Source organism: Somniosus microcephalus, unplaced genomic scaffold (assembly GCF_052327205.1).
Source record: "Somniosus microcephalus isolate GS21.2 unplaced genomic scaffold, FLI_Smic_1.0 unresolved_chr2, whole genome shotgun sequence".
Taxonomy (NCBI): Eukaryota; Metazoa; Chordata; class Chondrichthyes; order Squaliformes; family Somniosidae; genus Somniosus; species Somniosus microcephalus.
Genome location: NW_028225180.1, coordinates 4,783,431 through 4,798,934, shown reverse-complemented (window position 1 = coordinate 4,798,934; position 15,504 = coordinate 4,783,431). Strand labels below are relative to the sequence as shown.

The 15,504-nt window shown below is 51.7% G+C and overlaps 1 protein-coding gene across 1 annotated transcript; it reads right to left on the bottom strand.

Moving 5' to 3' along the window:
* Window positions 1-1,313: 1,313 nt before the first annotated feature.
* Window positions 1,314-2,012, bottom strand: LOC147092051 (uncharacterized). The gene has a single exon (XM_085976418.1). The coding sequence runs from the start codon at window positions 2,010-2,012 to the stop codon at window positions 1,314-1,316; it is 699 nt and encodes a 232-aa protein (XP_085832544.1).
* Between the last annotated feature and the right edge of the window lie 13,492 nt (window positions 2,013-15,504).

Genomic DNA, 15,504 nt, shown 5'->3' with positions numbered 1-15,504 from the left:
CAATCGCCGCTATGCTGGCAGCAGCCATTTTGCCTTCATCCAACGCCAGACCGGCGTGCTAACACTCTTCTAGTCATCACATCAAGCTTGCGGGTGGCTGCTCGGAGACAAGGGCTAGCCGCTCTCCACCTGATTTATGACTCCCCGCCACAACCCCAACATTCATGCCCAGCACTCATATAATGGGAGCCGTGCTGCCACCAGTAACATCATCGAGCAGACCATCGGCTTATTGAAGCAGCGGTTCCGCTGCCTTGGCCGCTCGGGAGTAGCCATCCTGTACTACGCTGAGCGGGTGTCCCATTTCGAGGTGGCCTGCTGCATTCTCCACAATTTAGTTATCATGAGAAGGCAGCTCTTGCCAGCAGGGATTGCGGGACCACCTCACCATGAGGATGAGGGAGAGGAGGAGTAGGTGGAGGAGGAGGAGGAGGCGGAGGAGGAGAAGGAACAGGAACGGGAGTGACGGTGGAGGCAGTGAGACAATCGGCCTTGTGGATGCACTGTCCGTGACCAGCTCATCAGACTCCGATTCACATGAAGGAAACCAGAGATCCCCGTAGTTCACCACATCCCCATCATACAATCCCTTACTCATGGTGGATCACAGCATCCTCCTGTGTGCAAGGGTGAAATGAGAGAAACCAGGAAAGATTACAAACACAAGTAATAAATGTATCTATAAGTATATCACACATATTTACATACATACTATTAATCAATCACACGTGCACAATCCCTTAATGCCTGGCGTTCATGTGCCTTTTCCTACTCTGGTGCTCCTATGCAGTGCTTCCCTAGTGGCTGTTGCACGGCTAGTGGAATGCTGCTCAGTTACCATGCGATGGTATGGAGATGCCGGTGTTGGACTGGGGTGGACAAATGTAAGAAATTACGCAACACCACGTTATAGTCCAACAGCTTTATTTGAAATCACAAGCTTTCGGAGCGCTGCTCCTTCGTCAGGTGAAGTGGAGAGATGCATAAAAACACAGCTTATATAGTCAGAGAATAATGTCAGATGTTTACAGGTAATCTTTCTAACTGCCATTTATCACACCTCGGCAGAGAGTTAATCACAGCAATCAAAGGTGTAAATGGTGTCCAAACAGGTCTGTCAGGAAAACATTACATCAAAGAGCAATGAGGTGGGGTCACAAGGGGTCAAATGTTGCAGATGCTGGGGTCTGTATGAAAAAAAAAAAGAAAAAAATATTTTTTTTTGCTGGAAATCACAGCAGGTCCAGCCGCATCTGTGTGGAGAGAACAAGCCAACGATGACTCGAATCTGGATGACCCTACGTCAGTTGGGGTTACATGTAGCATGACATGAACCCAAGATCCCGGTTCAGGCCATCCTCAAGGGTGCGGAAATTGGCTATCAATTTCTGCTCGATGATTTTGCGTTGTCGTGTGTATTGAAGGCCGCCGTTGAGAATGCTTACACGAAGATCGGAGGCAGAATGTCCTTGACTGCTGAAGTGTTCCACGACTGGGAGGGAACACTCCTGCCTGGCGATTGTTGTTTGGTGTCCGTTCATCCGTTGTCGCAGTGTCTGCATGGTCTCGCCGATGTACCATGCTCCGGGGCAACCTTCCCTGCAACGAATGAGGTAGACAACATTGGCCGAGTCACATGAGTATATCCCATGTACCTGGTGGGTGGTGTCCTCACGTGTGATGATGGTATCTCTGTTGATGATCTGGCATGTCTTGCAGAGGTTGCTGTGGCAGGGTTGTGTGGTGTCATGGTCACTGTTCTCCTGAAAGCTGGGTAATTTGCTGCGAACGATGGTCTGTTTGAGGTTAGGTGGCTGGTTGAAGGCGAGTAGTGGAGGCTTGTAGATGGCCTTAGCGAAGTGTTCGTCATCATCGATGACATGGTGAAGGCTGTGAAGAACATGGCGTAGTTTCTCCGCTCCGGGGAAGTACTGGACGACGAAGAGTACTCTGTTGGTTCTGTCCCGTGTTTGTCTTCTGAGGAGGTCTATGCGATTTCTACACGATAACATCAACAAGTTCCATCCCACCATCAAACTCACCATGGACTATTCCTCAGAATCAGTTTCATTCATGGACACACGAATCTGCATCAAAGACGGACACCTCAGCACTTCACTCTACCGCAAGCCCACGGACAACCTCACAATGCTCCACTTCTCCAGCTTCCACCCTAACCACGTTAAAGAAGCCATCCCCTATGGAAAAGCCCTGCGAATACACAGGATCTGCTCAGACGAGGTGGAACGCGATGGACACCTATAGAAGCTGAAAGACGCCCTCGTAAGAACGGGATATGATGCTCGACTCATCGATCGCCAGTTCCGAAGGGCCACAGTGAAAAATATAAAAACAGATAGCAAGAGTTTCTACAGCTATATAAAAAGAAAAAGGGTGGCTAAAGTGAACATTGGTCCATAAGAGGATGAGACCAGGCAACTAGTGATGGGGAACATGGAGATGGCAAAGACGCTGAACAAATATTTTGTAGCCGTCTTTACAGTAGAGGACACTAAAAATTTCCCAACACTGGACAAACAGGTGGCAATGGGGGTGGGGAGGAGCTAAACACCATTAAAATCACTAAGGAGATGGTACTCGGTAAAATTATGGGACTTAATGCGGATAAATCCCCTGGACCTAAATGGCCTACATCCTAGCGTCTTGAGAGAAGTGGCAGTAGGGATTGTGGATGCATTGGTGATTGTTTTCCAAAACTCGCTGGACTCAGGAAAGGTCCTGGCAGATTGGATAACTGCTAATGTAACACACTTATTTAAGAAGGGTAGTAGACAAAAAGCTGGAAACTATAGACCAGTTAGCCTAACATCTGTGGTTGGCAAAATGTTGGAGTCCATTATTAAGGAAACAGTAACAGAGCATTTGGATAAACATAATTTAATAGGACAGAGTCAGTATGGTTTTATGAAGGGGAAGTCATGTTTGACAAATTTGCTCGAATTCTTTGAGAACGTAACATACAGGGTGGATAAAGGGGAACCAGTGGATGTAGTGTATTTGGACTTCCAAAAGGCATTTGACAAGGTTCCACACAAAAGATTACTGATCAAGATAAAAAGTCACGGGATTGGGGGTAATATACTGGCATGGGTGGAAGATTGGCTATCTAACAGAAAACAGAGAGTTGAGATAAATGGTTCGTTCTCCGGCTGGCAATCAGCAACTAGTGGTGTTCTGCAGGGATCAGTGCTGGGACCCCATCTCTTTACAATCTATTTTAACGCTTTGGAGGAAGGGACCGAGTGCAACATATCCAAGTTTGCCGATGATACAAAGATGGAGGGAAAGCAGTGAGTGAGGAGGACATAAAAAACCTGCAAAATGACATAGAGAGGCTAAGTGAGTGGGCAGAGATTTGGCAGATGGAATATAATATTGGAAAGTGTGAGGTTATGCAGTTTAGCAGAAAAAATCAAAGAGCAAGTTATTATCTAAACGGAGAGAAACTGCAAAGTGCTACAGTACAAAGGGATCAGGCGGTCCTGGTGCATGAAACACAAAAAGTTAGTATGCAGGTGCAGCAGGTGATCAGGAAGGCCAATGGAATCTTGGCTTTTATTGCAAGGGGGATGGAGTATAAAAACAGGGAAGTCTTGCTGCAGTTATACAGGATATTGGTGAGGCCACACCTGGAATACTGCGTGCAGTTTTGGTTTCCATCTTTAAGAAAATATATACTTGCTCTCGAGGCGGTTCAGTGAAGGTTCACTCGGTTGAATCTGGAGATGAGTTGGTTGACGTATGAGAAAGGTTGAGTAGGTTGGGCCTCTGCTCATTGGAGTTCAGAAGAAGGTGAGGCGATGTTATCAAAACATATAAGATTGTGAGGGGGCTTGATCGGGTGGATGCGGTGAGGATGTTTCCACTGATGGGTGAGACTAGAACTAGGGGGCATAATCTTAGAATAAGGGGCTGCCCTTTCAAAACTGAGATGAGAAGAAACTTCTTCACTCAGAGGGTAGTGAATCTATGGAATTTGCTACCACAGAGAGGTGTGGAAGCTTCAACGTTAAATAAATTTAAAACGGAGATAGACAGTTTCCTAGCAGATAAGGGAATTAGGGGTTATGGGGAGAGGGCAGGGAAGTGGATGTGAGTCTAGATTCGGATCAGCCATGATCCTACTGAATGGTGGAGCAGGTCCGAGGGGCCGTATGGCCTACTCCTGCTCCTACCTCTTATGTTCATATGTTCTTATGTTCTGAGCTGTTTCTTACACAAATGGTTGTTTAGCGTGTTGGTGCTGGGAATGCCGTGCTTTTACATTTTATTATTTATTCAATGCGATTGCTTTATTCAGGCTGGAATATTCTTTGAATCTCTGGCATCAGTACTGTAATCGGGTTAATGTTTTCATCCAACAATTAATGATCCCTGAATTAGGCCGACCACTGGCATCACTTTCGGGCAATGGCTAGCTTTAGTGTTTCTCGTTGAGGTAATTGATACTGGAGTAGTTTCTGGGGGGTGGGTCAATTTTAGCCGAGGCATAGAATATAAGAGCAGGGAGGTCATGATGGAGCTGTCCAAAACGCTGGTAAGGCCACAGCTGGAGTATTGTGTGCAGTTCTGGTCGCCACACTATAGGAATGATGTGATTGCTTTGGAGAGGGTGCAGAGAAGGTTTACCAGGATGTTACCTGGGTTGGAACACTTCAGCTGTGAAGAAAGACTGGACGGGCTGGGGTTGTTTTCCTTGGAGCAGAGAAGGCTGAGGGGGGACCTGATTGAGGTATACAAAATTATGAGGGTCATAGATAGGGTGGATAGAATGGAACTTTTCCCCATAGTAGAGGGGTCAATAACAAGGGGGCACAGATTCAAGGTAAGGGGCAGGAGGTTAAGAGGGGATTAGAGGAAAAACCTTTTCACCCAGAGGGTGGTTGGAATCTGGAACTCACTGCCTGAAAGGGTGGCAGAGGCAGGAACCCTCACAACATTCAAGAAGCTTTTGGATGATCACTTGAAATGCCATAGCATACAAGCCTATGGACCAAAGCTGGAAAATGGGATTATATTAGACAGGGCTTGATGGCCGGCACGGATGCGATGGGCCAAAGGGCCTCTTTCTGTGCTGTATAACTCTATGACTTTATGGCCTAGAAATTCAGTCTGGACACTTTTGGGGCGCTAAAGTCGGGCGCTCGCTAAAGTTAGCGCCCGCCGGAAAGTGTAGGCCACATCGCCGAAATTCAGTAGAGTTGGCCCTAAGTTTGGCCGAGCGCTGAAACTGGCGTTGAAATGCTGTGTTCCGGCGCTAAGCCGGCGATGCGGCCTAATAACGCCGAAGCCGGGCGCAGCGCAGGTACGGTCATGTTTTGATTGACAGCAGACACCCTGACGCCGGCCAGCTCTTAAAGGGGGAAGGGTCAACTTTGACTGCTGCCACGCCCTGCATACTGGAGCCCTGCAGCTAGGCCTCAGCACTACTGGTGTGCCAAAATAGCGCCTGGATCAATGGAGAGGGCCCGTGAGCGAGCGCAGCGCTTCTCAGAGCATGCTCTGAGTGTGCTCATTCATGGTGTGGAGAAGAGAAGAGAGATCCTGTGCCCGGACAGTGGCAGGATGGCTCCCAGGAGCCAGTACAGGAGAGCCTGGGGCAAAATCGCCCGCAGGGTGTCATCCACCTATGATGTCCCCAGGAGTGCGGACCAATGCCGCAAGAAGTTCAACGACCTCACTCGGATGGTGAAGGTGAGTACCCTTTCCAGTGTCCCCCTCATCCTTGCATGTGCACCTCACATTATGGGCAAAGGGACCTCAAAGGCCTAATGGGCAGCCCTCCCCCCGCAGCAATGGCACTTGCATGTTCATCAATAGCACTTTCTGCACTTAACACACTGGCCAAGCTATTCCACCATGGGAGGCAGTGCACACAGCGACAGGGCACCACACTGTACTTAGAGGCCGTCCTTTCTCTTGCAGGCCAAGCTGGCGAGCAATGTAAGGAGCCAGGCTGTCACTGGTGGAGGCCGTCCCGAATACCAGGCGCTCACTGATCTGGAGGAGAGCGTGGCACGACTCATGCGTGGCTGGGTGACAGGCCCTGTCACGATCGGCGAGGCGGACCCTGTACTGGTAACCACTGGTAAGGACATGACCAGTTGCACCTCTCTCGTTGCCCTCGCGCTTCAGATCTACATCCTTTCCCACTGACTGACAAATGCACATACTGCACCACTCAGGCCTCCCTCGCTGACGGCCTGTCCTCACTCTAAAGCTACTCTTGTGCCTTCCTGCTTTCAGCTGGTGAGGAGGAGGTGGTCCCTGAAGCGCAGAGAGCCAGGCCCTTGGAGGAGGAGGACGTCGAGGACCAGGAGGAAGGCGGCACATCGGGGGAACCCTCCTCCGCGCCAGGGGATGGCAATGGAGGGGAGACGTCTGGCCTGCAGGAGAGCCAGGCAGAGGTGTTGGAGGGGAGGGCCTAAGCTGGTCCCAGTAGGGTGGACGCACGCGGGAAGGGTCCGGCAGCACACCAGCCTTCTGCCCAGAGGGGGGAGGTGTTGGAGGGGAGGGCCGAAGCTGGTCCCAGTAGGGTGGACGCACGCGGGAAGGGTCCGGCAGCATGCCAGCCTTCTCCCCAGAGGGGGGAGGTGTTGGAGGGGCGGGCCGAAGCTGGTTCCAATAGGGTGGACGCACGCGGGAATGGTCCGGCAGCACGCCAGCCTTCTCCCCAGAGGGGGGAGGTGTTGGAGGGGAGGGCCGAAGCTGGTCCCAGTAGGGTGGACGCACGCGGGAAGGCTCCGGCAGCATGCCAGCCTTCTCCCCAGAGGGGGGAGGTGTTGGAGGGGAGGGCCGAAGCTGGTCCCAGTAGGGTGGACGCATGCGGGAAGGCTCCAGCAGCATGCTGGCCTTCTGCCCAGAGGGGGAGGTGTTGGAGGGGAGGGCAGAACCTGGCCCAAGTGGGGTCGATGCACGCGGGAAGGGTCGGCCAGCTCAGCGGCCTTCTCCCCAGAGGGAGAGTCCGCCCTCCAGTCCGGACACGGTCCTCGCCCAGGAGGTGTGCGTCCTCGATGAGATGTCGGCGGCGTCTGAGCGGCGCCACCAAGAGTTCATGGGGGTGGTCGAACAGATGCCTCACGCCATTGAGTCCCTGGCTCAGAGTGTTGTGGCTTTCGGGGAATCACAGGCCAGGGGGTTCGAACAACTCATGGCAGCGCACGACAGGGGTGTCCAGCAACTGGCCGCAGCGCACGACAGGGGTGTGCAGCAACTCGCGGCAGCGCAGGACGCGGGTGTGCAGCAACTGGCGGCAGCGCAGGACACGACTCGCGAGATGAGTGGTGCCGTCCACACACTGGCAGAGCTGATGTGGGCACATACCAGGGCAGTTCGGGCACTCACTTCTGCCACACTCGCTGTGGCACGGAGGCATCGCCATGGCACACGCCGCCCTGCTGCAGCACAGCGGTCTGGCCTCCCCCAGATTGCTGCGCTTGCTACACTGCCAGCCCGGCCGAGTGCCAGTGCCTCTGGCGAGCAGCGCGCACCTGCCATCAGCCAGCTTGCCCCCAATGGAGCTGCCGACACTGCCACTCCCCCAGCCAAGTTGCGACGAGCTGCTGCTAAGACTGATGGTGCCCAGCCACAGCTGCAGCAGTCAGCAGCCGGCCCCTCCCGGGCCAGGCCTCATCTAGGCCGACCCCCAAGGGCATCTGCCGACACGCTTTGTGGCCCTCATGAGCCTTCCCCCAGCCTCGCCACACCCGCAGGGCCCAGGTTGAGGCGGAGCAGCAGGTTGGCCAGGGGCCGGAGAAGCCTGTCTAAGGACTCGCCCTCTCGGCACACCCATTAGAGTGTGGTGAGAGCTGTTTCTTTTATATTGGGGGGCTTGTGTTGTGGGGGGTATTATTTTGTTAAGGCCGAGGATCAAGGCATTTTTTGTTTTCATGGGGGTGTCTCTGTTGTGGGGGGGTGGGCTTATTTTTGTAAGGCCGCTGTTGAAGGCCTTTTGGATGGGCCAGTTTTGTTAATCCTCCCCAGGTTTTGGGAGTGACAGATGTTTGTGACTGTTTTTTGGGGGTCTTGTCTGTTTTTCTGTTTCATGTGGGAAGGGCCCTGAGTTTGTGAAATAAAGCTTTTGATTTATTCAGCATGTCCAGGTGTCATGTTTGAAGTGGTTGTTGCGTTAACCGGCTGAGGGCTTGCGGAGCGGCTGCCTCAGGTGCGTTCATTGCCACAGGCCATTCCCTGACAGGGGGCCTAGAAGTGTCAATCAATAAGCCCCCGGCGGACGGCCCTTGGCCCTTGTCGCTCCCTCCTGGGCTGGTCCTCCTCCTCCTCCTCCTCCTCCTCCTCCTGCTCGTCCTTCTGAGGTGGTGGTGCAATGCCAGGTGGCAGTGCCTGAGTCCTGCGGATAGCCAGGTTGTGCAGCATGCAGCACACGACGACGAACTGGGAGTCTCTATCCGGCGAATACTGAAGAGATCCTCCGGAACGATCCAGGCAGCGGAACCGTTGCTTGAGGACACCTATCGTTTGCTCGATGATGTTCCTTGTGGCTTGATGGCTTTCGTTGTATGCCTCCTCCGCTGGGGTCCTGGGCGCGCGGAGCGGGGTCATGAGCCATGTACACAAAGGGTAGCCCTTGTCCCCGATAAACCATCCCCTTGGTGGAGGCTGTGCCTCGAACATGTCAGCCACAGTAGTCTGGCGCAGGATAAATGCATCGTGGCTGCTTCCTGGGAAGCGGGCATTGACAGCTAGGATGCGCTGCCTGTGGTCACACACCAGCTGTACATTTAGGGAATGGTAGCCCTTCCGGTTGCGGTAATCCTCAGCATTGTGGATAGGTGCCCGCATAGCCACATGCGTGCAGTCAATGGCGCCCTGCACCATGGGGAAGCCCGCGATCCTGCCAAATCCGACTGCACGCTGCTCCTGCCTCTGTCGGGTCATGGGGAAGGAGATGAATTGGTGTCTCCTCGCGTAAAGTGCACCGGTGACCTGCCGGATGCAGTGATGTGCGGCGAACTGGGAGATGTTCGCTATGTCCGCAGCAGCGGCTTGGAAGGAGCCGCTTGCATAAAAGTTCAGAGCCACCATGACCTTCACTTCCACCGAGAGAGACGTCCTGCACATCAGCTGTGGACGCAGATCTGTGTGAAGCAGCTGGCAGATCTCTGCAACCACCTCCCTTCTGAAGCGCAGCCTCTTCACACAATGCGCCGCAGTCATGGTGAGATAGGACACCTGCTGCCGGTATTGCCTGAGTGGGTAAGGCCTACGTTGCCGACGCCTGATGGCCCCTCTGCATCTAGGCATGGCTGGCCCTCTCTCACAGCGTCTGCGAGCCCTTCGCACATAATGCTGCAACTGAGGGTTGGCCCCCTATACAGCCCCCATAATAAAGTTGAGAACAGATAAATCACAATGAATCAAATGTCAAAGCACTGGCCAGAAGCCAAAAATACCTCTCCTATGTTGTCCCAAATCTGTAACCTCCATCCCTTGGTCTCTGTCCAGAAATCCAAAGCAGTAAAGTCATTGCAGCAAAATGGCTGGGCTTTATAGGTCAGTGTAAGTGCCCTTTAATTTGCGCTCCCCGAGGCCCACAGGGCCTCTTTTGCGTTCCACCTCACAGTTCTTAGCAGCACCACGCCCACATTGGGCAGGCGCCACTGAATTTCCGGTTTGGGGCGCACAAACAGCGTTGCGCGACGATATGACGTCATAAGCTGCGTGCGCACCTGAGCGGGCGCAAACACTTTGCGCCGGCGCTAAATGTCAACTGAATTTGGGCGTCGGCGCAGATCGGACTGCGTTCAGGCGCTAAGTGTCTAGCGCCGGAAATATAGCCCTTTTATGGCGTTAGCAGCTGGCGCAACCCACTGAATTTCTAGGCCTATGACTCTATGACATGTGTTGTGTTCGGTCCAGCCAGCAGATGAGATGCAATAGTTCAGCACAGACCAGAGAGGATGCCTGGAACTGTACTGTTCGTTGAGCTCTAACTCAACAGGCCATAGAATGTTCCTGGGCCCATCCTGCTCTGTGTGGGTCTCAGCAACATATCAGGTGAGATCAGCTAACAGACCAGAGGCCATGGGATGATCGTGGGCACATCCTGCACTGTGTCGGGCTCAGCAACATATCAGGTGAGATCAGCTAACACACCACAGGCCATGGGATGATCGTGGGCTCATCCTGCACTGTGTGGTGCTCAGTAACACACTGGTTGATAACTGCTAACACACTACAGGCCTGGGAATGATCCTGGACCCATCCTGCTATATGTGGGGCTGAGTAGCACACCAGCTGTGATCAGCTAACACACTACAGGCGTGGTATATATACTGGGCCCCTCCTGCTCTGTTTGGGACACAGTACCACTCCAGTTCATAACTGTGAACACACCACAGGCCTGGGAATGATCCTAGGCCCACACTGCTCTGTGTGAGGCTCAGTACCAAACTGGGTGAGATCAGCTAACACAACACAGGCCGTGGAATGATCCGAGGCACATCCAGCACTGTGTGGGGCCCAGTGCCACACTGGATGAGATCAGCTAACACATCACCTGCCGTGGAATAATCCTGGGCCTATCCTGCGCTGTGTGTGGGTTCAGTACCACACTGAGTGAGAACAACAGATATACCAGAGGCCATGAATGTAGAATGTTTCCTTCCTGCTTGGTGTGGGGCTCAGTTATGCACCAAATGAGAACAGCTAAGATACCACAGGAGAGGACTTGATGCTGGGCACAGCCCATCTCCAAATGAGAATAACAGGCACACCACAGTACAGGGAATGATCCTGGGCACTTCCTTGTCACTGGGTGGTGCTCAGTACCTCACCGAATGAGAACAACTGCAGTACCAAAGGCTGGGAATGGAGTCACTACTACAGAGAATTGAATCTTCATTACTGAGACTGCCTCCCGCAATTTAGCAGGTCAGTTTACCTGTCATAGTCTGAACTACATTTCTTAGGGTTGTCCGGTCAGTGAGATTGAAGATTCAAGTGCCATTGATTGAATTTTTGGATTGCCTTGATTGTTCATTCTCAATATCTCTATTTAAATATAATAACCGTGAGTGGGAATAGTGCCTCACGCTGCTGTGCCCACCTGACTTGCACTAATAGGATCATGTAATTTGTGCGTCTCAGTGCAGTTTTCCTTTGTATGCAAGTCAGGCATCCAGTCAAGCAAACAGCAGCTGCTCCAAGAGCAGCAGAAATCACAACTTCTCACAAAAAGTGCGGCCATATATAATCGTTATTGGGACTGAATATGATTGTTACCTTACGCCATCAACCTTTTGTAGTCAGTGACTGTTTATGGACGGTCTCTAACTGTAAATATCTAGTCCACTGCATGTCTGCTTTTCTCCCGCCTGTTTCAGGTATCAACCATATTGTTCTGAGCTGTTTCTTACACAGGTGGCTGTTTAGTGATGTAAGTGCCGAGAATGCCGGGCTTTTAGCTTTATTTTTATTAAATGTGATTGGCATCAGATACACACCAAAGGCTGGGAAATGAACCTAGGCCCATACAGATCTCTGTGGGACTCAGTAACACACAGGTTGATATCTTCTAACAAACCACAGGCGTCGGAATGGTCCTGGGCCCACCCTGCTCTTTTGGGGCTCAGTGCCACAGTGGGTGGGACCAGCTAACGCACCACAGGCTGGTGAATGTTTCTAGGCCCATCCGGCTCTGTTTAGGGCTCATTACCACACAGGGTGAAATCTGATAACACATAAATCCGGTGGATTGATCCTGAGCCTGTCCTGCTCTGTGTGGGTCGCAGCAGCAGTACCCTTCCTTTGCTGTGTGTGGGTTTGAGGGTTTGAGTGCCGCAGCAAATGCGAATAACAGACATACCACAGGCCGGGATTGCAGCCTGGGTTCATCCTGCTCTTTGTGCGGCTCAGAATCAAACTGGGTGATACCGGCTAACACAACTCAGGCTGCGGAATTATCCTGGGTCCATCCTCCTCTGTGTGGGATTCAGCGCCACATTGGTTGAGATCAGCTAATACAATTCAAGCCTGGGATGACGCTGAGCCCATCCTTCTCTGTGTGTGGTGCTCAGTACCACACCAGGTGAGAGCAGCTCAATCATCATAGGCCGGAGATGGAGCTTGGGAACTTCCTGCTCGGTGTGTGACTCGGCACCACACGGGGGAAATCAGCTAACAGAGAACAGGCCGGGACAGATCCTGCATCTTTCCTTTTCTGTGGGGTTGAGCACTACACCGGTTCAGATCTGTGAACAGCATCTGGTTCATTCCTGCTCTGTGTGTGGGGCTCAGTTCCTCACCGAATGAGAATAACTGATAACCACACGGCGGTATGGAGCCTGGACCCTTCCTGCTCTGTGTGTGTGGTTTTGTACCTCACGGAATGTGAATAACTAACATAGTACAGGGCGGGTATGGAGGCTGTGCCCATTCCTACACTGTGTGTGGTGCACAGAATCACACCGGCTGAGATCAGGAAAAACACAACAGGACAGGGAATGATCATGGGGCCCTTCCTGCACTTTGTAGAGCTCAGTATAACACCTACTGAGAATAACAGACATATGGAGCCTGGGCCCTTCCTGCTCTGCACGTGGAGCTCAGTCCCTACCCGAATGTGAACAACTGACATACCACAGGCTGGGAATTGCGCCTGGTCCCAAACTGCTCTGCGTGGGGTTGAATACCACACTGACTGATATCAGCTAACTCACTACCAGCACTCGAATGAAGCTGTGCCCATCCTGCTCTGTGTGCGGCTCTGTACCTCACCAGGAGAGATCAGCTAACACACCAAAATCTTTGGATGATTCTAGGCTCATCTTGCTCTGTGTGAGACTCAGTCCCACGCTGGGCGTGATCAAATAACACACCACAGGCAGTGCAAGGTTTCTGTGCCCATCCTGCTCTGTGTGGGGCTCAGTACCACGCCGGGTGAGATCAGCTAACACAGCACAGGCCGTGGAATGATCCTGTGCCCATCCTGCTCTGTGTGTGGGGCTCAGTAGCAAACTGAATGAGAACAGGAATACCACAGGCCAGGAATGGAGACTGGGTCATTCAAGCTCTATATATGGGGCTGAGTTCCTCACCAAATGCGAAAAACTTACATGCCTCAGGACAGGGAATGATACTGGGCCCTTCCTGCACTGTGTGGAGCTGAGTACCTCAGGGACTGAATATAACAGACGTACCACAGGCCGGGAATGTAAACTGGGACCTTCCTTCTCACTGAGAGGGGCTCAGTACCCCACCGAATGAGAACTACTGACATACAACAGGCCGGGAATGTTGCCTTGGGCCTTTCTTCTCTGTGAGTGGGGCTCAGTACCTCACTGAATGAAAACAACAGAAATACAACAGGCCGTGAATGGAGTCAGTACTGCAGAGCATCGAATCTTCATTACTGAGCTGCCTCCCGCAGTTAAACAGATCAGTTTACCTGTCATAGTCTGATCTACATTTCTTAGGGTTGTCCAGTCAGGGAGTTTCATGATTGAAGTGACATTGATTGAATTTTTGGATTGCTTTGAGTGTTCATTCTCAATATCTCAATTTAACTATATTAAACATGAGTGGGATTAGTGTCTCACGCTGCTGTGCCCACCTGACTGGCACTTATAGGATCATGTAATTTGAGCGTCTCAGTGCAGGTTTCCTTTCTGTGCAAATCTGGCATCCAGTCAAGCGAACAGCAGCTGCTCCAAGAACAACAGAAATCACCACTTCTCACAGAAAGTGCGGGCATATTTAACTGTTATTAAGATCGAAGATGATGTCTGCCTTACGCCGTCAACCTGTGTGGTAAGTTAGTGTTTCTGGACTGTCTCTTACTGTATAAATATATATTCCAAGGTATGTCTGCTTTTCTCTCGTCTGTCTGATGATTCAGCCCCATTGTTCTGAGCTGTTTCTTACACAGATAGCTGTTTAATGATGTCAGTGCTGAGAAATTCCTGTTTTACTTTTAGTTTATATTCCATAACCTTGCTTCATTCAGGCTGGAATATACTTTGAATCTCTGGCATCAGTAATGCAATCAGGTTAATGTTTTCATCCAACAATTAATGATCACTGAGTCAGGCCGAGCACTGGCATTACTTTCGGGCAATGGCAACCTTTAGGATGTCTATTTGAGTTAATTTATACTAGAGCAGTTTCTGGCTGGTGGGTCAGTTTACATGTGTTGTGTTCGGTCCAGACAGCAAGTTGAGACGCGATAGCTCAGGTTAGACCAGTGAAGATGCCTGGAACTGTCCTGTTCATTGTGGCTCTGTAACTCACCAAGCCATGGAATGATCCTGGGCCAATCCTGCTCTTTGTGGGCTTCAGTATCACACCGGGTGAGATCAGCTAAAACACCACAGGCCGTGGAATAATCCTGGGCGAATTCTGCTCTGTGTTGGGTTAAGTACCACACCAGGTTAGAACAGTTAACACACCACAGGCCTAGGATTGATACTGGGCCCATCCTGCTGTGCAGGGTACTCATTACCACACTGGGTGAGATGAGCTAACACACAACAGACCTGGGATTGATACTGGGCAGATCCTTCTCTGTATGGTACTCAGTACCACAATGCTTGATATCTGCGAACACATCACAGGCCGTGGAATGATCCTGGCCCCACCCTGCTCTGTGTGGGGCTCAGTAACACACCGGGTGAGATCAGCTAACACATCGCAGGCTGTGGAATGAAACTGGGCTGAATCTGCTCTGTGTGGGGCTCAGTAACACACCGGGTGAGATCAGCTAACACACCACAGGCTGTGGAATGATCATAGGCCCATCCTGCTTTGTGTGAGGCTAAATTGCCCATCAGCTGACATCAGCTAACACATCGCAGGCCTGGATATCATACTGGGCCAATCCTGCTTTGTGTGGGACTCAGTACCCCACCGATTGATAAATGCAAACATACCACATGCCTGGGAATGATCCTAGGCCCATACATTTCTGAGTGAGTCTCTCTAACACGCCAGGTGTGGTCAGCTACCACAGCATAGACCGGGGAATGATCCTTGGCCCATCCTGCTCTCTGTTTTGCTCAGTACAACGCTGGGTGGGATCACCATCCCACCACAGGTCAGGGAATGTTACTGGGCCCAGTCTGCTCTGTGTGGATCTCAGTACAACACTGTGTGGGATCACCATCCCCCCACAGGTCGGGGAAAGTTTCTGGGCCCATCCTGCTCTGTGTGGGGCTCAGTACCACACTGGTTGCGATCATCTAAAACAGCAGAGGCTGGGGAATTCTGCATGGCCTATACTGCACTGTTTGTGGAGCTCACTGAGTGACAGCAGCTCACTCAGTACAGGCCGGGTTAGAAGCGGCCTCCTTTCTGCTGTGTGGGGCTCAGCACTACACCGGTTCAGATCTGTTAACAGAGCCTGTGCACTTCATAATCTGTGCATGGGGATCACTAACTCACTGAATGAAAGCAACTGATATACCACAGTCCGGGAATGGACCCAGGGCCCATCCTGCACTGTGGGTGGTGCTCAGCATCACAGCT

Coding starts and splice junctions, on each gene's coding strand:
- LOC147092051 (XM_085976418.1), bottom strand. CDS start 2,012: ATGTTATCGTGTAGAAATCGCATAGACCTCCTCAGAAGACAAACACGG.